This window comes from Balearica regulorum, chromosome 10, assembly GCF_011004875.1.
Source record: "Balearica regulorum gibbericeps isolate bBalReg1 chromosome 10, bBalReg1.pri, whole genome shotgun sequence".
NCBI classification, from domain to species: domain Eukaryota; kingdom Metazoa; phylum Chordata; class Aves; order Gruiformes; family Gruidae; genus Balearica; species Balearica regulorum.
In genome coordinates, this window is record NC_046193.1 from 13,338,302 (window position 1) to 13,359,104 (window position 20,803).

The 20,803-nt window shown below is 47.0% G+C and overlaps 1 protein-coding gene across 4 annotated transcripts in view; it reads right to left on the bottom strand.

Moving 5' to 3' along the window:
• The window catches only part of GRIP2 (glutamate receptor interacting protein 2), a 294,138-nt gene that overhangs the window by 39,700 nt on the left and 233,635 nt on the right, over positions 1 to 20,803 (bottom strand). For all 4 annotated transcript variants that reach the window (XM_075762147.1, XM_075762150.1, XM_075762146.1 and 1 more), the window contains exons 3-11: positions 17,859 to 17,994; positions 16,927 to 17,072; positions 13,996 to 14,082; positions 13,625 to 13,700; positions 12,908 to 13,053; positions 6,060 to 6,207; positions 5,189 to 5,358; positions 1,061 to 1,186; positions 14 to 166 (exon numbers count right to left, since the gene is read on the bottom strand). In XM_075762147.1, coding sequence (XP_075618262.1) covers positions 14 to 166; positions 1,061 to 1,186; positions 5,189 to 5,358; positions 6,060 to 6,207; positions 12,908 to 13,053; positions 13,625 to 13,700; positions 13,996 to 14,082; positions 16,927 to 17,072; positions 17,859 to 17,994 — 1,188 coding nt within the window. The remainder of the gene's footprint in view (positions 1 to 13; positions 167 to 1,060; positions 1,187 to 5,188; positions 5,359 to 6,059; positions 6,208 to 12,907; positions 13,054 to 13,624; positions 13,701 to 13,995; positions 14,083 to 16,926; positions 17,073 to 17,858; positions 17,995 to 20,803) is intronic.

Consider the following 20,803-nt stretch of genomic DNA (forward strand, 5'->3'; position numbering starts at 1 on the left):
CCACCACTCTTACGTGAGCTCTTGTGCTCCTTCTTCTTCTGCCTCCTCCTCAGCATGGTGGTGCGGGGGCTCATGGGGTGGGAGCTGCGAGGTAGCGTGTTCGAGTTCTGGCAGGGGAAGCCCTGCGTGTTCATGGTGGGAGACGAGAAGTTGGCAGCCACCAGAGCTGGGGAAATACAGAGCCTGTTAAGGATGTGCACAGAGAGGTGCAGCAGCAGGTTCTTCTAAGAACTAATGTGTTTGGACTAGCTCCTTCTTCCCAGCACCAGGGTTCAAGACTGAGGTGAGAACCTTGTCTTGGGCTTGCAGCTCCAGGAGAGCTGTGACAGTGGGATGGGTTCAAGGTGGACATTGCTCTCTGGTGTGCAGTGACTCCAGTGACTGGGCTGCCTGTCACTGCAGCATCCAGGTCACCAGGTGAGAAATGCATCATGGATGCAGGGCAGCCAACAGCAGGTTAGCGCCATGGCACTAATGATACTTAAATACATACAAAGAGAAACCATAGCTTGAATTTGAGCTGCTGGGCAATGGAGCTGCCCTGTTTGCTTCCCACAGTTTGGACACCATGCAATGCTTCCTTCTCCCTATCTTACTACTGTAAGACAAGAAACCTGGGGCTGAACAGAGCCTGCTTCCTGAAAAAGGGGGGTTTACAGATTTTTGAAACAACCATAATCCTGCTGCTAACACGTTGTGTGGCACCAGGGCTGAGCTGGATGCGTTGTCGTATCACATTCCTACACGTCACCGACGATGCCCTCCTTATCCCACAGCACCCTGTTTTTGCCGTATGAAACCAAGCACTGGGGTGTGGGGTCAGAGGATGGGAGCGCGGGTCTGCCCAGCACACTGCTCTTGTTGCAGTCACCAGATCTGCGTGTGCTGGGCTGCAGATACTCACTGTGTCCCTCAGCCCTGGACCTGTGGAAACAGACCCAGGTGACTGAGGAGGACATGAGTGACAAGCCAGGCTACGGAGTTGGGTATGAAGGAAATGGAGGGCACAACATAAATGACCACGCGCAGGGATGGGGGCAATGCTGTGCGCTGAGGTTACATTTGCAGTAATCCTGCCCAGACGTCTGGTTCCAAGTGGGCGTCTTGCAGTGCCCAGGGTGGTGGGTGTGACAGTAGTTGACACAGGGGTCCCAGCAGTGGTGGTGGTCACTCTTCTGCACCTTGACTGATGGCACCCAGGGGAGCAGAAATCACCACAGGTAGGGAGGAGAAGTGAGAGAAAGAAAAGGTAAGCAGTATAAACCAGGAGATAGTAGAAAAGAGCCTCATAATGGCTCTGAACAAGTCGGGACCCAGCCACAGCGTGTCAAGCACCAGCAGGGAACACACATCCCCACATAACCTCATGACACTTGATGCAAAGTGGCAGAAATCCACCCCTTCCCCTTAAAAAAACTCTGCAACCTGAGCCAACGGCCTGACTAAGCCATGCTGGCAGCGCACAGATGTCATTACCATTTGCAGTCTGTTGTGCGACACGCAGAAGCTCCCTCCAGCCACAAGTTTCCTGCAGAGGCCATCAGCGTTATCCGACAGCACTGGGGAAACTTCCTTGTGCTGTTTCCCACCTTGCTGACGGAGCTGCCCTCCCGGGGACAAGGCACAAAGCCTTCCACACATGCCAAGGACCGCTCTGAGTACCTTGCTTGGCTTCAGCGTTTGGTTGTTTAGCGGCTGCTTTTGGCCAGGAATCCATTGCAGAATGCACATATGGATGAAAGAGAGGAGTAGTGGAGGGCCACCTCCAGCTCACCAGAACAAAAGGGATTTTAAACACTGCTGCTTAAAGGCAATTTCAGAGGGCTACCAACACAGGAAGAGATGCCAATGCTGTGGCAAACAGTAAATTAAAACATGGCGCCAATGTGGCAGACACTATTCAAGGCCACACAACTGCTTTAGCTTCAACCCTAACGCCAGCCCAGCACATGCTGGCAGAAATCTGTTGCAGCGTGACATCCATCATCTGGAAATCCCTTGTCCCAGGAACTGTGGCTTTGCAACACCAGGTCATGATGCCGGAGTGCCTCAAACATCCCCCAGACACAGGTCCCTTGTCTGTTCTCACTGACACTCCTTTTGCCCCTGGGACAGCACAGGGTCAGTTTGGTTTTCCTTGCCCAGCAGCACTGGGTTTTCTCTCCCCAATCTCTGCACCACGCTGTCTGGATCTATTTTCTTCCACGAGGAATTGCTAGCTAACGAGCAAGATTGCAAGTGTCTCTCTTATTCAGCTAAGCATGAATGGCATCCCACAGTGGAGCATCACTGGAGCCGCGAGTTATCCCAGAGCTCTTAACGTTGCAACCACTTGCAGTGACTGGCAACCACCTTTCCAGGATGAGATCTCCTCCAGGCTCTGTGTCCTCCAAGTAGGCAGAAATGCCACCAGCACCGGTACTACCTGAGCTTTCTGAGGGTGCAAACCTGGCACAGGGACTCAGTTTATTTAGTGAGTCCACCCAGAGATCTCATATAAAGGTTATCTGTTAGTGCCTTTAACAGTGGAAGTCTACTTTGTGTGCATGCATCACAGGCATCAAATCATTTAGGTCAGGTTTTCCAACCAATATAGTGATTAAATTTAGTTTTTTCTAAACATTTAGTGAATTTAGCCTTAGTCTATCAAGCTCTTAAAAAATACATTTCCAGCTCTGGGGTTTCTATTTTGTGGATTCAAAAGTAAATTCAGAGCCAGGCAGCTTTTAAAAACAAAAATCAAATTACTAAATGTAGCTATATCTAGACAAAAAGGAAAGTTCTTAATAAAATCAACACTTTGAACATGAGGGACAGAGCTTATGGGCATATATACAAAATTATTTAATCCATTTATAGGAATTAAAACTCTCCCATTTGTCTATAAATTCTTATCTCATATCTGACAACAGAAAAAAAAGTGCCTTTGAAACTCAGCTGTCAGTGCATTGGGGAAGAGAAGAGATTTTGGACAACTCCATGATAAAAACCTACAAGAGCCTTCCCCAAGCTTTCACACATCATCCCTGCTGGAGGAAACCCATCCACCCGCTCCTGGGCACCACCAGCTTGGAGGAAACCCATCCACCCGCTCCTGGGCACCACCCGCTCCCATTCATCTTGTGAACAGGGCGTAATCCTCCCACAAACTCTCCAAGTACCCCAGAGCCACAGAGAAAGCAAACTCAGTTTGACAAATCCTGTGCTTCAGCATTAGATCGCATTTTTGCATGGCAGCTGGAGCTTCAGATCCCTCTCCACCTCCTCAATAACTGGATTTTTATTGCACAAGAAGGCACGTTTAAAAAACAAAATGACAAGCCCCATGCAGGCACGCACTGGCATGACTCAGTAATGCAAGTGCTGAACAGGGATGTGTCTGCAGTGTCTCCTCAGCTGCTCTTCCCGGGCTTCACTCTCTTGCCAACCACGACAGTTTGCTTTTGCATGGCACGTTTTTCCTTACTGCCCCTGTTTGTTTCCCTAAACTCAGAAAAAGCAGCCTGTGGAGTTGGCACTTGGCATCTGGAGCAGAAGGCAGTGTCTCTCCCTGGTCCAAACACAGTTTGTCAACTTTGGTTGGCTTCCTCAGCTGCTCACCATGTGCCGCACAGTCCTGTGGCTGGTTACACGACCGAAGAGCATGCTTTGTGAGCTGCTCCTCCTGCCCAAAGTGCTCTCCTTCCTGTCCCCACCACCACCCTTTCCCATCCCCATCAGCACTGGTGAAGGTTCAAGCCCACGCACTGGTCTCCAACCACACGTTTCTGCCTCCTAACAGCCACGTGGATGAACAGCATCCTTCCCTATGATCCCTCACACGTTAAAGAGTTTAATCAAAAGCAGGAACAGTTGTTATATCCCTCTTTTTTTTCATATTCATGTGTTGCAATTAATCTCCCAAGTTTGCATTCTGTATTTCTGCCACAGCAAACTGATCTGATGTATGGAGGTTTGGCTCTGAACACATCGAGTTCTCCTTCCAGAGATCCTCCTTCTCCTGAGTTGCTGCTGAATACATATATTCTGAAAGAAGATTAGACCAGGGCACTAATGGAAGGAGGAGAATAGTTCATTTTAACAGCCATTGAAAAAGGATTATAGCTTTCCATTTTTTCTTGGGCACAAAGGTCAAGTCATCCATCCCCTTTGTTAAAATGTTTTAATTCTGCACAAATTGGACTGGGCATGCAAGAGATTTATTTCTAGACTTAAAGATGTTATTAGATTTTCTGTTTCACTGCATCATGTTAAAGAAGACAACACATTTTCCTCCTCCTTTCCCCAAACCCCCCTAGAAGAGAAAGGAAAGAAGAGCTGTGCCCAGGGTACTGTGCACCAATATTATTAAAATGCATGTTCCCAAGAGACAAGTGGTTGAAAATTGTTGCAAAAGGGGCTGGTACTGAACAGTCACATCTGAAACACCTGAATTACAAGACCACCAGTACAGACTGTAATAAAACTGCAGGCAAGAGTTGCAACAAATCTACTAGTACGGAGACTGTGTTCACGTGGAAGGAGAAACTAAAGGTGGGCAACAAGGATGCTCACCAGGGTGAATTCCTAATGACGCTTACAGGCACTTTGGGTTTGATTTCACAGAAGAAAATATTTTTTTCCCCCCAGTCTTTCTTTGGTAGGAGGTGGTGGAAAGCAGCAGCTACAGACACATTCACTCTACTCCTGGCTGCCCAAACACAGCTGCCATTCAAACAGGCTGGTCTGGAAGATGAACACTTAATCTTACAGCTTTGTTTCCTAAGGAAGTCCAGCAGGGCCCTGCCTAGCTACTGACACGTCCTGTACAAAGCCCTACCAGGCATCTGCAAATGAAAACTGAGCTTGGAAATACATTTGCCAGCACCAAGGTTGTTTTCCTCCCTCTCCATTAAAGTCTCTTATCTGCGGTACTAAGGAAGTGGCTTGCACAGCACTCAGCACTGCAAAGCCCTGGGATTCCCAACTCCGATTTCCCCATTCAAGCACAGATGTTACCTTTTTTTCCTATTCACATCCTTGAAGAACGTCATCTAATCACACACATTTCATCAAAACATCATTTTTTTTTCCTCCACAGATGTCTCTCTCTGGAGTCTGATGTCAGCATTCAAAAGCAGCAAGAAGCCCAGTAGGGATCTCAAGTGAGTTTTGAGGGTAACCAACAGTGTTTGCACGGAGGACACACCTGTTTCTGGAGGCTTCAAAGGCAGCCTGCTTTGGTGAACGGGTAATATCTCCAGCTTGACATTTTCTGAAGTGGCAGCTAAAAGCTGAGTTGCCTCTAGTAAGGAGCAGTGCTCTGTGCTCGTGCCATCAATGGAAAGAATATGGTCACCAATATGCAAGGCACCACATCTGCAAAGAAAACAGCAAGAGAAGTAATTATACACATGGCCAAAATCCATGTCCTTACAGTTGGGAGCAGAAACCTACAAAATCCAGCTGTGAATTATTGTGTGAATTCATGTGATTTTTTTTTTTCCGTATCTCATTTTTTTTCTTCCAGTTTGAACCTTAAGTTCAAGCATTGCCCAAAATACCAACTAAGATGCTTTCATGCTTGAGTCAGTGCTGCTGGTGGCTTGGGAAAGATCTTTTTAGTGCCCACTCATAGCTAGTCTGGATGGCTGAGGGCTCACTCAGCAGTGTGGTTAAATCCCACGAGCCAGCAGTTCAGCTCAGTGACACAACTACCCATGGTTAGCACTGCATCACGGTCTGTCTTTCTGCATCCCCATGTAAAGGGTGCTCATCAGGAAAAGGCTTTAGCCAGAAGTTTCCAGAATAGATGTTTGCCATTCCACAGCTCCAGGGCAGTCAAATCTCAGGTTTTTAAAACAGAGCTCAGCTTTCACATGCACTGAGTTACATTCATTCCCAGTGAGGAGCATCCACTGGCGTTGGGTCAGATATTTTTAGTACACTTAGTGCTAAGAACATGTGGACACGGTCATTTCAAGGCAAGGCAGAGAAGAATGGTATATAACTAACAAGGGGACAAAAAAGCAGTGGAGAAGAGAAAAGCAGAGCTAGGAGCAGCCAGTTGAGATCTGTACCTGTCCACCACACTGGCTGGCTTGATCTTGTCGATGACAATGACCTGCTTGTTCCGGTGCGTGGTTGTTGTCAGTGTGATTCCTAGCGTAGACCCCGGAGTCTTTGCTATTTCAACTAGTAAAGGACCTGAAGCATTTGCTACAGTATCTGCAAAACAGGAAAGCGCTTGAAGACACTTCTCATACAGCTTTTCCCATTTCTAAATGCAGAGGGTCAGCCAATAGTGCTGACTTGCTGTGTGTATCAGCTAACCCGTAGTTTGGAGATCCTAAAGCTGGAAACTCCAGAAGCAAAATTGCTTCTGCATAAAATATGTATGATAATGAAGTGAAGAGATATTACAACTACTCACAAAAAACAACCCTCCTGCCTCTTTTCATGGAGTTAAATAGCAAGATGGAGGAAGAGACTGCTCAAAGGCCGTGCAGCAGTCACAGCAACAGTATTAAAGGAAAAGCACAAAAAAGGAAGATCAGAAGGACATCACTGTTATAGGCTTCTTCCCAAACAAAAAGGCACAAATAAACAGGATCTCACTTTTTGAAGTACTCAGAAGTCTTGTGTGCTGACAAGTAGTGAACTCCTGTGTGCTTCAGCACCAGCTTCCAAATATCACCTCAACTCCTGGTTTTAGCTCCTCCTGTGCGACAGTGGGAGCAGAGACACAGAGCTGCCTACCTGCATGCTTACAAAAGCCTCCTCTCTCCCATCAGACACAACTCATGTTTAAAAGATGCATTTCTGCAATAAGCTTAATAGATGCTGTAAGTGAGACTATGAAATTCTTACGAAATTGCATCCGTTAGCATAAGTCTGCACCATACCTATTCATCTCTTCTGAGGAAGAGGAAGGAAGAAGAAAGCCTGTGTCTCTGGCTGATTAAACATAAATTTCCTCCACCTCTATTTTACACGTTTGCTTCCAGATTACCTAAAGTCATCATAAAAAGGCTGGATTCACCAACGTGTCATCACCACCGCACAACCCACAACCAGCACCTCATGCGTAGTTTGGCCCCCCACAAGAGCAGTTGACGGAAACCCAGCCATCCGCTTTGAAGGAAAGGCCAGCAGAGCCCTCTGAGAGCTTGATGCCTCCTCAGCTCTTAATTATTCATAGTAAGGCTTTTCTCTTCCAAAGCTGTGCTCCACTAAAAACGCTGATTCTACTTGGCTCCAAAACTTGATGCATGGCTCATTCGTGCTCTCTGATAAATGGAGGCATTGATGCAGATCTCGGAAGCTAACTGCAGTGAGGTCTTTCCTGAGATTTGTTGAAGATGCTGAGCCTCTGGAGACAGAAATGTCTCTTGGAAATCTCCCCTGGGGATTGGCCAGGGGATGTTCAGGCTCTGGTCTATTCTTTTTCCCAGGGGAGGAAGGAGGAGGAATGAGCCATGTTAAAGGTTATGCAAGGCTTCAAATAAAACAGTGCTTATTCTCTGCTGAAAAGGACCACGGGGAAGACCTGCAGGCCCTGGCAAAAAGCATAGCCCCAGTTCAATCAAAAGATGCACAAATCCCCCAGCTAAATCCTGTGGAAAGTGCACTTAAGCCTTTCTTAGCAAAGGAAGCATCAAGAGACTGAGGGACTCTTCCAACAGCAAACACCAGCTATATGTTGGTTTTGCAGCCCGTGTGTATCCAGCACACATCCTCTAAAGAGGGCCAGAGACTTATATTCCTCCAGTTGAAGGGAAAGAGATAGGGAAAAAAAATCACGGAAAGAAGTCTGCTGAAGTAGTAGACCTTTCTTTGCAAGGAAAATACCTACTCTTCTCAGCTTTGCCAAGTGTTTCCCAGAGCAGGGCTCAGCACGATGATGAAAAGACTTTGGGTACCTTCTCCCATGCCAGGACCTAGGTATCAATAACACTTGTAGGAAATCACAGTCCTGCCTCCAGCCCACGGTCCCTCCTCCCGCCACACCCAACACGGGCCACCCCGCCGATCCTTTTAACTCCTATCTCCAGTGGCATAGATGAGAATTGCTCCAAATCCATTTTATAGAGGCATTTGTTGGGGAAATACCAGCCAAGACTCTATTAATTATTCTAGGGAAAGATTTGGCTGAAATCAAAGGTCAGGAGTCTGCAATTTAGCAATATTTGTGAGGCGTGATTAACATGGGGCTATTACACCCAAGCTAATTTAAAAAGAATCACAGAGAGGCCAGGGCAGACCATGCAAGAACCTTACTGCAGGGAGTCAATTGGGGTTGCTGCCTTGGCACCACGAGGTGTTTCTGCACCATCAGGCACATCTGCAACCTCACCCAGCATCTGTGGAAAAGGCATCCGCGGCTCTCCTGCATTTCACAGCAAATCTCACCTTACTTAAAGCAAGATCCTTTCTCACAAGCCAACAGAGCCTAAGCAGTTGTTCTGGAGGCTCAGCATTCACAAGATATTCAACTCAAATAGTGCTCAGCATGTACTGAGAGCCAAAAATCACACCACTGCAGAACAAGCATCGCTGAGGCCAGTGACACAGAGTTTAATATGAACACAGCAGCTTGCATCATATCTCTAGGGTTTTGTTACTAAGGAACAGAAAAAACACGTATGCTGCCTTGCATGGCTATGCAAATTTTCATTTAAGGGTTTGCAAGTGTTTTGCAAGCAATGAATTGTGCTTCCCAAAGGAGGATGGTACCATTTTACAGATTGGGAAACTGAGGCACAGCTGTCACACAACTTGTCCAAAAATACGTGCCTGTTTAGTGGGTAGTCAGACAGGGTCTGAAAGACCCATTCCCCTTTGCTGCATGAATAATATTACATCTTCTGACATAGCTGGGGGAAAGCAAGTATGCTGTTTTCATCCATCTTCGGAAACAATAGTTTTAGTAACCAAATAAAACCTTAAGCCCTCCACCTTTCTGAAGACATCTGATCTTTATAGGTGGCATTGACTAAATGAATAGGATAAATAAATTGGATAGGATCCTGTTAAAATTCAGTATCAGCAGCTCTAGCCTGAATCAGTCCTGGGAGCCCAGTTAACATCGGCCCCCAAATCCTGCCTGCATTTTTCTTTCCGAACCCAATTCCAGTCAAAATGTTCAAGTGGAAATTCAGCAGCCATCAGGTGACTCACTACAGATCTAATCAACCCTCTAATCTTCTCCACCAAATCAGGAAGAGGAAAGCCTATGAAAACTTGCTCAAATACAGCAAATTCCATCGCTCTGTGATCTCAGGTCCCAGGAGGACACAAAGGGCCGTGCAAAACCCACTCACACCCACACACTTGAGAGGCATTCACCAATATCACGTTGGATTCATGGGAAGCAGAGTCTGCTCCAGGCAGTCAGACATCCCAGTGCCAAAGGTACAGGAGAGCTGGTTACCCCACCACTCAAAGCTGGGGGTTGGCAGGTGTTTCCTTACAGATCTTTCTCTCAGCAGCTTATTTTGCAGGAAATACTGTGGGGTGGGTTCTTTTGACTTCTTGCACTAGATTTCCTTGAACCCCACCTGGCTTTGCTCACCAGTAATGCACTTTGGGGGAGAGGGGGAAAGGGAAAGGGAAAAAGTGCCCCCCTTGCAAATGCAAACAAAATAAACCAAAACCACCTAGAACCACACCAGGGAGCTGCCTGCTTCCTGACACAGCCCAGTTGCTCGTGATCCCTCTGGCTTCAGAGGCACATGGAGGCTTTTGACATCACAGGCCCCTCGTCAGACCCTACCCCCGCCACCGCTCCGCAGACGTCAAGCGGTCACCCGTTTGTGGGACACTCCAGCCCCCAACTCCGTCAGCAGGAGAACCCCGCAGGCCTAAAAATCTCCCTCCTACAAACGAACGGGTGGAGGGCAGCCGGGGGAGGGAGAGGAGGATGCAGCAAATCGCTGTGCTCATTCGTCATCTCTGGCAGAGCGCGTTCCCCCCTCCATGAGTCAACCCTGAAGGCTTGCAGCCCAGCGCCTGGTGTCGTTGCACACACAGCTTATTTACAGAGTAACTATTCAAATGCCACTTGTTTATGGCTGATCAGTTTGGGGTTTTTTCTTTCTTGTTTCCCCCTCTTTTAAAAGGCCCATAAGATAGGGTGGTGCCAGAGGAAAGCACCTGTTTATCGCAATGTTTATCTGGCATCAGCAAAGAGCAGAGACTTTCCCGATGCCCAAGGGAGGTGCATGCCCAGTTCGCACTCCTTTTAAATGGAAATGGCAGATTAGTTTAATTCCTTCTGTGGCCCTGAGAATTTTTAATCAAATCAGTCAATTTGATTAAAAGCCTGCCGCGGCCTCGTCCTATGCTGGCCTCCCCAGTGAAAGCCCGATAGCCGGCGGATGCTCGGTGGTGGTGGCAAGCAGCTGCCGCATCCCTCATACCAAGAGCAGGGCTGGCCCCATGCAGTTCATCCTCAGTGCACAATTTTGGCTGGAGAACCACGCAGCCAGCTGGGGAACGCCGTGATTCAACACTCCCCCGCGGCAGCCTTGGTCTCTCACCAAAGACAGATGCGGAAAAACAACTTTCCTTCCTCGAGGGTCAGCCCACACCACCCCAGTGCATTCGGCTGCAGCGGAGAGCGAGCGTGATGCAAACACCTCGATTTTCCCTGGGGATGGACAGGCCAAGCACCACTTCATGGTGGTACCCCCAGCTCTCAGAATGAATCAAGTGAACTATGTGGCCACGTGTCTCCCCAGCCCCTTCACCAAGTTTTCAAAACGGGAATTAGGATTGCTCCCTTCAGGCTAATAACATCCTCACACTGCTTCCAGCACCTGCTTTTCCCTTCCCTCGTCATCTTCCCATGGCTAGTAAAGAGAATGTCTGTAATATTTGTGATTCGGGGATGATGCACTAATCTCTAGTTGCAGTTATTAGCTGTTGCCTGGCAAAACTGTCTGCAGAGATTGTTTTAAGCTACATGTTCTGCATCATCTTGCCTTAAAAGAAAGCAGGGCAAGTATATCCCTTTACAGGGCTGGGGAGAAGCACTCTCCACGCAGAAATTATCTAAGAAAGGGGTTGGGTTTACATCTTGGGAACTATCTGGCCATGGCCCACTGTATAGCAACACAAGATGGAGAATCACTGCATAAAACCCTGCAATCGCTCTGCGTTCACTCAACCCTAACAGTTTTAGGTGGGAGAGTTACTCAAGAAGAAATACCAAGACAACTTCATAGCTATTTTTGCTCCAAGTCAGGTTTTAAAACAATCAACTTTCTGCAACATAGGCACCAAGGGACCGTACAAACAACAAAACCCACGCACCATTAATTGTTTGCTACTGTTCAGACTTGACAGCTCTGTGCAAAATCCTTCCTTAACTCTGCCTACCCCCTCCCCGGGCAGGGCTGCCAGCCCAGCCAACCTGCGAGGAGAGGAACAGACATCCCTGACTGACCACTGCAGAGTTACCACAATCACAATCATACAGAAGGGTAGAAAATAGGGTTTGGGTAGTTTCTGTTTTCCATCATTTAAGTGTTTCCTCTTTTTCGTGAATCCCAGCCAATTTCTAAAGAGAAACTGCTTCTGTAGCACGGCAGAAGCCAGGCAGCACGCAGACAACTGCCGAAGCATCAAGTTTTCCTTCCAGCTCGCCCAGCGGAGCACGTGTCTGTGTGGCACACGGCTGTCCACGTCCTGGCAGCCTGCTCCCCCAGGGGAGACCCAGTATGTCCACGCTTGTGGAGTTTCTGCTGAAAGGAAGGGGAAAGCGTGGGGGAAGGAGGCTCAAACGGAAGCAGAAAGCAGAAAGTTGGCACGAGGGATAAGGATAAGGAGGCCCCTTATCTTGGTGCAACCCTCTTGCACACGGCATGGAGCGAGTTCTGGCGTTCTCAGCTCTCTTTCCTTGGGGCTGGGGCGGTATTAAACTCTCTCAGCTACAGATCCTTTTGATTTCCCTACTCCCTGGCAAATCAGAAAACAACCTGATATCACGGATTCCTACTCCTCACTGGATCCTAGGCTGAGACGTGCTGGACTGGTTTGCGAGATTTGCAGAAAAGACTCCAACCTCGTCCAGCTTGTGGCTCCAGTGGAGGCAGAAACCCCTCTGGAGACATATATGGAACATCAAAATCTAATGCACAGCTCAATGAGCTTCCAGAGCCAACACAGCTTCGGACTCTGTGGTAACCTTAAACTCATTAACAATGCTCCCTGCAGTAACAGCTGCATGTCACCAAGCCAGCTCAAAATGACTTTACAGTAGCTAATAATAAACTCTTTCCCAGAGCTTGAAACTGAAAATCAAGCTAAAAAAAAAACAACAAACAAACAACCACCAACCCTGCAAACCCTCAAACTTAATATCTACTGTGTAGAACATTTTTTAGAAATACCCTTCCTCTGCCCTTCAGTGAATTCTATCTTCTTTGGGGGTCAGTCAGTTGATCACCCCTCATTTATTTCAGAAGCAGATCTGAACTAATGTTTCTAAGAAAGGAAATAGCTCTAGAATTAAGCAGGGTCAAAATTCAGAACCGCAGCCACAGCCACATCAAGTTGCTGCCTGCTTGCAGCTCACTCCTGTGTGAGCGAGCACACATTTAATAGCAGCATCTGCAGTGCTGGCAGAGTGCTTCAGCCGCTTTTAACTCTGACTTCCCCTATGCCCTTTTTGCCTACATTAGAAAATGCCCTCTTTCCCCCTCCTCTAAAATCAGTTGTCATTCCCATCGAGACACATCACCAGATAAAAGCATTTCAAATGCATTCAGCTAAGCCGGCTTTGAAATCTACCCCCTACACCCATGTTGGCAGCGCATTGCTCAGCAATTTTTCCACTGAAACTGAGTGTCCCTGTTACTGTGTCTAGTCTCACATACTTTCCAGGCAGTCAGAGAAAATGCCACCACAACCATCTTGGCCTTACCCATGATGGTCACATCATACTCAATCTGGAAGAGTGCCTCTTGGCTGCACTGCCGCAGGATGTTGAGGGCATCAGCGTGGGTCATGCTGTGCAGAGGGATCCCATCAACGCTCAGCAGCCTGTCTCCAATTTTCAAGGACCCTTCCCTGTAGGAAGCCATAGGCAAAAGGTTTTGTGTATCTGTATATGCATTTATTTATATTTAGATATATTTTCTATATATATTTTTTTTATATATATAGTGTATATATTTAATCTACTTATATATTTTGTGTGTGTGCATACATATATGTGTGTGTGTATATATATATATATATTTAAAAGTCAATTACTTTGATCCTTTAGGAATTGAATTCTCCTTAGGACAATAGTTGGGGTTATTTATAGTGCCAGGCCCATCGTATTAAATTAGTGGCATGAGAATAGATAGACTGCCTCCTGCTTTCTAACACAACATTAGCTCTTCGTCTGCACAGCGTTAATTACGTGGCTGCCTCTGGATAAGGAGTTTCTGCTTATAACTATAACATCTACAGATGGGACAGCCCACAAGCACCAGACCCATCCTCCCCACACACCCACAGGTCCCACACCACCAGCGTGAGAAGCCTTAGAGAGGCACCACCAAGGAGAAGAAGCACACGTGTCCCAGAGCATGATGAGAGCTGCTGGTCTGTCCTGTGAAGGCAAATGTTGGAGGTGCAACACAAGCATTACCTGTCTGCTGGGCCGCCCGGCCTCACGTAGGTGAGCACCAGCGGTCTGGACTTGTGCCAGTCTTCATGGGCTCCCCCTGTAATCAAACCGGGAAAGCCGTAAGTCACTGAAGGCTTGAAAGTCTGACTGAGAGCGCTGAGAAAGCAGAGGCGTTTATCACATAACACCTGACACAGTCTGAAAGCAAAACAACTGCCCTGGATTAGGCAGCCAGCAGTCCTTGAAGGCTGCACGGGATGCTCTCCAGGACACACTTCTGCTTCTCAACCGAGGTTTATGACATTCATCTTCATACTTTACTTTTCCCGCTTCCCAAATCACCTCTGCCAGGGCTTGTCCCCTCTTTGTTTTTCACTGGAGAAGCTACTAACCTCTGAGCACAAAGCCAAAGCTGTTGCCTTCCTTGTAGAGGGACACCTCAATGGTCTTGGGAATAATGCCAGCACTGCTCTCTGGCACTAAAGGAAGAGAGGAAGACCCAGTTACCCCCAGATAAACCTTTTCCATGCCACCCTGCAAAATAATACCAAAACTCATCCAAACGACATTGAAATGAAAGTCCAGCCCAATACCCATACTGTATCTTCCCTATTTGGAGGCAAAAAGTGCCCAACCTGGACGTGTGAACATTTGTCAGAGCCAACCATCACGGCTTGGGATGATTTCACCCGCTCAGTGTTGTGCATCTCCCCTCAAATTTGTCTTGGTTAATACTCTGACATTCAAGTAAAACCATCTCGTTTATCAACTGGCTTTAATGCATTCAGCATTACTCAAAAGCCAGAAGCTTCTGCCACAGATGGAAACTTATTAAAAAAAACCCCAGCAGCAGCGTAAGGAATCAAGTCACCGGCTGACCTTAAAGAAAATGAAAATCCCAAATCCTCAGTGCAAAAGGTTGGGTTTTTTTTCCCCTTACCTCTCATATTTTGACTTTAAAAAAAGATTAAGTGAATCCTTTAAACGGATCCTAGGGGCAATTCAGTAATTTTATGTTAAATACACAGTACTATTTAATGTACAAAAGTAAAGAGAAAAAGAAAGAAACTGTTTCCATCCCTTGCCATCCTCTGCTATTTAATGATTTATTGAGCTACTGCAGTGAATAAGGGACAATTTCCCAGTCTTCCCCATCCAGAACTGCACATGGCATTTCAGCCCGATCCACTCCGAAAAGATCAATTCCTAATCTTCAAACCAAGTGCAATGAACGGCCACGAGGATGATCAGAAAAAAAGACTAAGAGCTTGACTTCAACCTGGCTAATCGGAGCTGAAGGCTCCCCTAGGCACGTCCACGCTAGCGTTTCCCCTCGGCTCAGGAAGGGCCTTTTGAAGTCAATCTCCCCACTGTCCTCACTGACCACATTGGTCCTCACAGCCAAGCACCTTGAGGGCTTGCAACCTGCACCCAAATTAGGGTTAAACTAAGCCTTAAACTAACCCAAAAGATGTACGGTGGAGGCAGAGTACTGGCCTGCAGGCAGGCAGCCCTGGGGACAAGGCTACAGCGAGGCCAAATAAACCCCCAAAGCACCGTCCCCCCGACACAGCTGCTTTGCTCCTGCTGCTGTGCACAGACTGCTAACAGGGACACAGCCTAGAAAGACTCCAGAAGGGAGAAGCTCAGGGCACAGGAAGGCTCCCAGCTAATGGGTGATACTCACATACCAAGAAAAGGGTATAAAACGTCAACAAAAGAGTTCGCAAACCATCCAATTTCTGTCCTAAGCATCCAAGCATGAAGTTCTTGCAACAGCCTTTCGTAAGATCAGTGGGGAGCGGGGAAACCTAAGCTAGTGTTAACGCAGGGCTTGGTTTATTTATTAAAGAAATGATATGACACAGTGGCCTGAAAACCAGACTTGGAATTGCAAGGTCTCTTTCAAAGCAGGAAATTACACAGTGAGGAGAAAAATTCAAACCCACAAGCACAAGCAATTGAACTTCACTCTGTTTCTGCTCTTTGTCCAGGAAAAGACAGAGAACGAGAGAGAGAGAGATGGGTGCACACAGCAATAACAAACCCTCACTGCAGATAAAAACCCACAATGAACTGGAGCAAGGCAATAATTGACAATTCCCTGTATTTTGCAGTGCCTCTTTGTTTGGATTAGTCATCAATAATCTCATTGGAGAGGTCACTATTTCAGTGTGCTCTCCCTGCTCATTCAGACACAGGGACATTTTGCATTGCTGCTATCGATTGAGCCATGCGGTACTGGCACCATTCCTTAGCTGGTAAGTACAGCTTATCAGATTCCTGATAGCCAGGAGAAAGGTTAAGAGCTGTCATCTCTAGTGAGTATGAGAACATGGAAAACTTGAACCACAGGGTTTTTGCTTGTTTTACCAAGGTTGTGTGCAAAAGCTCACTAACATTTACAGCAGAACAGAGGGATAATGGATAGAGATTCAGCTCCTTCAGATTTTTTTTTTCCCCCTTCTTAGGGCTTTATATGGTAATTTATATATTTGATACTTTTCATGTAAAGGCAGCAGCTATAGCAAAGCTATGTGAAGTGTAAGATAGCTTCCTATCTGGGGCAAAATGTTTAGATTTCATTAGTTTTGTTTTTCCTGTCATCTTATTTTTAGTTGTTCTATTTCTTCTGCCCAATCATCCTCTGATTGATCTGGGTAACTGAATGAGTAATAACTGGGGAGATCGTTTTCACAATGGAAAGACTGTGATGAGAAACTGTATCGAGGAATTTGTTTTAATCAGAACAAACAAATCGGGGCAAGAGCATACAGTCTCCCACGTCAGGACACAAGCCCTGGCTGTGTGTGTTGGGCTCGCCAGCTTCTGCTGGGGCCCCTTAGCTGGAAAGGAGATTGCTTCAGCTTCCCTTCTGAAAACACATCACATTTCAAAGCATCTTGAGGAATAACAGCACTTGCCGCAGTTCAGAAAAGAGGGTCTGGCAATACATGCTTAAGACTGAGTAACATCTCCTGTAGCCACGCTCCAAAATGGAAAAAAATAAAAACAAGCCGAAGCAGCATCAGGAGGCAGATTGGCCTGTGCTACCGAGTCACTCCAAGGCAAGACAGACCTAATCAGCCATCTCCCACCGGTGTGCATGAACAGGCACCCACTGTGCTGGAAAAAGCGCTCTGCTCCGACTGCACACAACTCTGCAGCAGCCACCGTGGTGCTGCAAGCAGATGAAGGCAGAACATCAAAATGCCCCTAGATACTGCCTTGGCCATGACAGCTAATGCACGAGCAAGCCCATCTGTACCCCAGGACAAAAAGCAGCCAAGAAAAGAGAGTAGCATTATCAGAGAGGCACCCACCGGCTGGCGGGAGCTCATACTCTACTTCCAGCACTACCCTTTCGCCCACGTTTTTCAGCAGGCTTATGATCTCATCGTGCCGCAGCTTGGTCAGGTTAATGCCATTCACTGACTTGATGTAATCCCCGACGTTCAGCTGGTCACTTCTGCGAACAAAGGAAAAAAAAAAAAAGAAAAAAAAGCAGTGGTAGCACAAAGTCTCTGCTATGCTCAGCCCAGATGTGCCTGGTGAACCTTTGGTAACTGAGGGACTTCCTGAACAAGCCAGCAACGTTGGGCTGATCTTAGCCATCTGATTGCATGTGCCTGCTATCAGAGAGAAGTGCTAAAACCAAAGCCATCTATCTTTCCTGATGGCAAGTGTTCAGATCTGTACATACAGCCACAATCATGGTATACATGTTCACAACTTTTTGTTGCTCAGTTCCCATTCATGTAGAGCAATCAGTCAAAGAGAAGCATACCAAGAGCTGTCTGAAAAAAACTCCAGCACGGAAGAAGAAAACATCTCTCCTTTTGCCTTTTTTATGCAAAATTGTTCAATTACTCCTTCCCTTTCTCTGCTTCTTGGAGCCTTTCTTCTCCCATTCCTTTTCTGAGCCAATAATGTTACTTACATACTCAGTATTCAGAACAGATACAATATTAAACCACTTAGCTTGATCAAGATGTATTGTACCGTGCAGCTCTCCTGACAAGGCTGCCTAATTTCACAGATTCCCAAATATCCCTACACAAAATTTCAGAGCATAATTGCACAGAGCATGGGAAATAATTCAAAATAGAAGACGTTCTACTTACTGAAGCAACAACTTTGCATTCTGGGGCACTTGAAAAAAGGGAGTCAGGTGCCAACTATTTTAATTATACCCACTCAGTGGCTAGAACATGCAACTATTCCTCTCCAGTTTTACCCCATTTCAGTTTCTCACCTTGCAGCCAGTCCTCCTGGCCTCAGATTGGAGACTCTTGGCTTTCCATCTTTGTCCGTGCCACCTGAAATGGTTAACCCAAGGGTGCTTCCTTCCTTTTTAATCAGCTCCACGATGGTGACCCCTCTGAATTCTTCTGAAACATCAGAAATAAAGACAAACATCTCAGTGGAAGGCACATTCATCCCAATCAGAAGGGCACCTTTCTCCCACAGGTGGTGGGAGAGCAGACCTGGGATGATTTATGCAATTAGCATGAAGAGAAAGCTTCAGTCTCTTTAAAATGAAGTTGTGAAACGGAAGTGTGTCCTGGTGGACCCACAGCAGGGGAGGGAAAGAGTTTTCATGCAGGTCTGGCAGGCAGAACCAAGCAGGACAAGGCAGAGGACTGAGGGCTTATAAGAAGGTAAAAAAAATTGTGTTTCAAGGTGCTGGTGGCAGTGGAAGGACTCAAAACCAGGGTGATGGGATCTCAGCAATGGTCCAGGGAGACCACCTCAGGAACTATGTTTGATATAGAGGGGGGGAGGGTGTTAGGAGGGCTCCATGTCAGGCAGTCACAGTTACCGGGTAGGAGGATGCTGTGGACCTGCGATAGCTGCCTGGACAGACAGAACAGGGTGGCTCTTCAAATACTGTGATTAAAAAAATGTCACGAGACATCAATACAGTTGGTTGATAAAGAAAATAATATGGAACGGGGGTGGGATCCTGCCATCAGCAGGGGAAGGAGGGGGAGGCATGAACCTCATTCCGTCACAGCAGTTTCCCCACCCATCTGCACCTGGTCTAAGTCAAACTTCCTCCATATTACCCACCTCATCTACAGCTGGAATTGAAGACATGAGTCACTTTTAAACCATAACTGGTTCCACATGCACTGCAGCCATAATACGTATAGCAGGGCCAAGTTTAGGGGACACGCACCCCACGCCTGCTGCACCAGTACTGCTTCTCCATTTGCTGCAGGCAGCGTACATTTTGCCTTCCTTTAGTCCAAGATGACACTCTTGTTTGTCCAGAAACCTATGAGTAAGCCCAACCTGATGCCAGTTTTGATCTCATTACAGCTCACCTCTGGGTTTTACAAAAATAAGGTCCCTAAACTATTCCAACTTCTAGATTTGACATGGAGGAGGAGGGTAAGTTAGCCAGAGAGCCAGCAGCAGCCCGAGGAAAGACCAAGAGCTCTGCAGACTTGGCAAAAGGCAGCTCCACATTAATCCACATGACGGCACTTGCACTCTTTGCTCAAAGGAGGACTAGCCCTGGGACAAATCAGATGACTTTCATGCCTTGCCAGAGCATCCTCTAAGAAGCTGTTGCAGAATTTGTCTACAACATGATCCATCCATTTCCACTATCTTTGGGTACTGAAGTTCCCCACAATTTTACATGGGGAAAATAGTCTCCTTCACATAAGGCGCGTTTCTCCGAGACCTTGCAAGGGAAGGTGGCAATGGGCATTGGCAGCACAGAGCAAACAGCAGTCCCACAGCTGTGGACTAAAACCCACACTGCAAACGGCCCAGGAGTTAGCTTGCACAGCAAACCCTACTGGGCTTAAATGAGATGCTCTACTGGTGAGAGAACAGTTGAAATCTCTTGCACACTCTGATTTCCAGAGCAAGGCAGGGTCTCTTAAATAACTTATTGACAGAGAAGATCCATGCTGGTGCAGGGCTTCTTCCCTCCATCCTCTTTCACTGGGAGGAAACACAGCGTCATTTGGCACCATGGTGCCTTGCCACTAGCACTTTGCTCCTTGTGACACCAGAAATTGCACCTCACTTCAAGTCCTGCCATGTGCTACCTGTTTGCAAAGCACTTCCAAGAATAATCTGTGCACTTGATTAACACGAGTAGGGAACCTCTTTGCAATCTAACGCCAGCCTGGAAGGCATTCAGGCGCTGCTGGGCACCCATTTAATGTGGCACTATCAGCTCATTGTAAAACGTCAGGTCCATAATGCTTCTGCTTTTTAAACTCAGTTTTGATCCCTTGCCAACTACAGTAACTTAGTTTTCAATTCACCAACCCGGGATCCCAGGGGCTGCCAGAAACTTTGTGGGGGCTCCCCGCCGTGCTGGAAGGAACACCATGCGGCACTATCCTGCAAATTTCCTCTCAACTACAGACATGACTGATCAACACAGATGGTGCTGCAAGGGAAGATTATTAGCTCTTCAATGGGGTTAATTTTGATCCTTGATAAGTGTTTAAAATGAGAACTCCCAGAGTGCAATTATCCACTGTTATGGGTTCAAGGAGAAATCACTGCTCCAAAAAAAGGCAAGTCCCTGAGATCAATCTATCAAGGTAAGCAATAAGAGATTTTGACCAATGCTTCTATAAATCTACTGCTGCTATCACAGACACACAGAGCTGTGAAAGTAAGCTGGTAAAGCAGGATCTGGTCTTTCAAGATGTAGTCTTTAAGTACCATACAAGAGTAGTCTTGGATTTCTTCTATTGGCATATATGCTTGGATCTTGCTGCTCAAAGCATCCCAGGGCAGGAAGAGCACACCTGAATTTTGCCCTCGCCATTGAGACGCCTTAAGCTGGGGGTGTTGGACAGACTGGCTCTTGTGAGCGGGGAGCCAGCCTCTCTCCATCAGGGCAGTGGTACGGTGGCAACGTGTTGCAGCAGCCCCAGAGGATGCAGATCCCCTGGAAAAATTGCCGAATGATGAAGCCATGGCAAAAGGGGTCCATTTGCTCCCCATCCCCTACAACACACTAAACCAAACCTATGATTGGGTCGTTAACAGTCAGAACTCAAAATCAAGCCTCGGGCTTTATTAGGAAGGAGATGAGTTGTCCAGAGCAGCCCATCCAAATCTGCTGGCGTGCCACTGGCAGACAAAACCCAGCACCAACAGAGGCAAATATAGTACCATTTATCCACTCCCTCTTCAGCCCCTTGGGGTGTTTCTGCACAG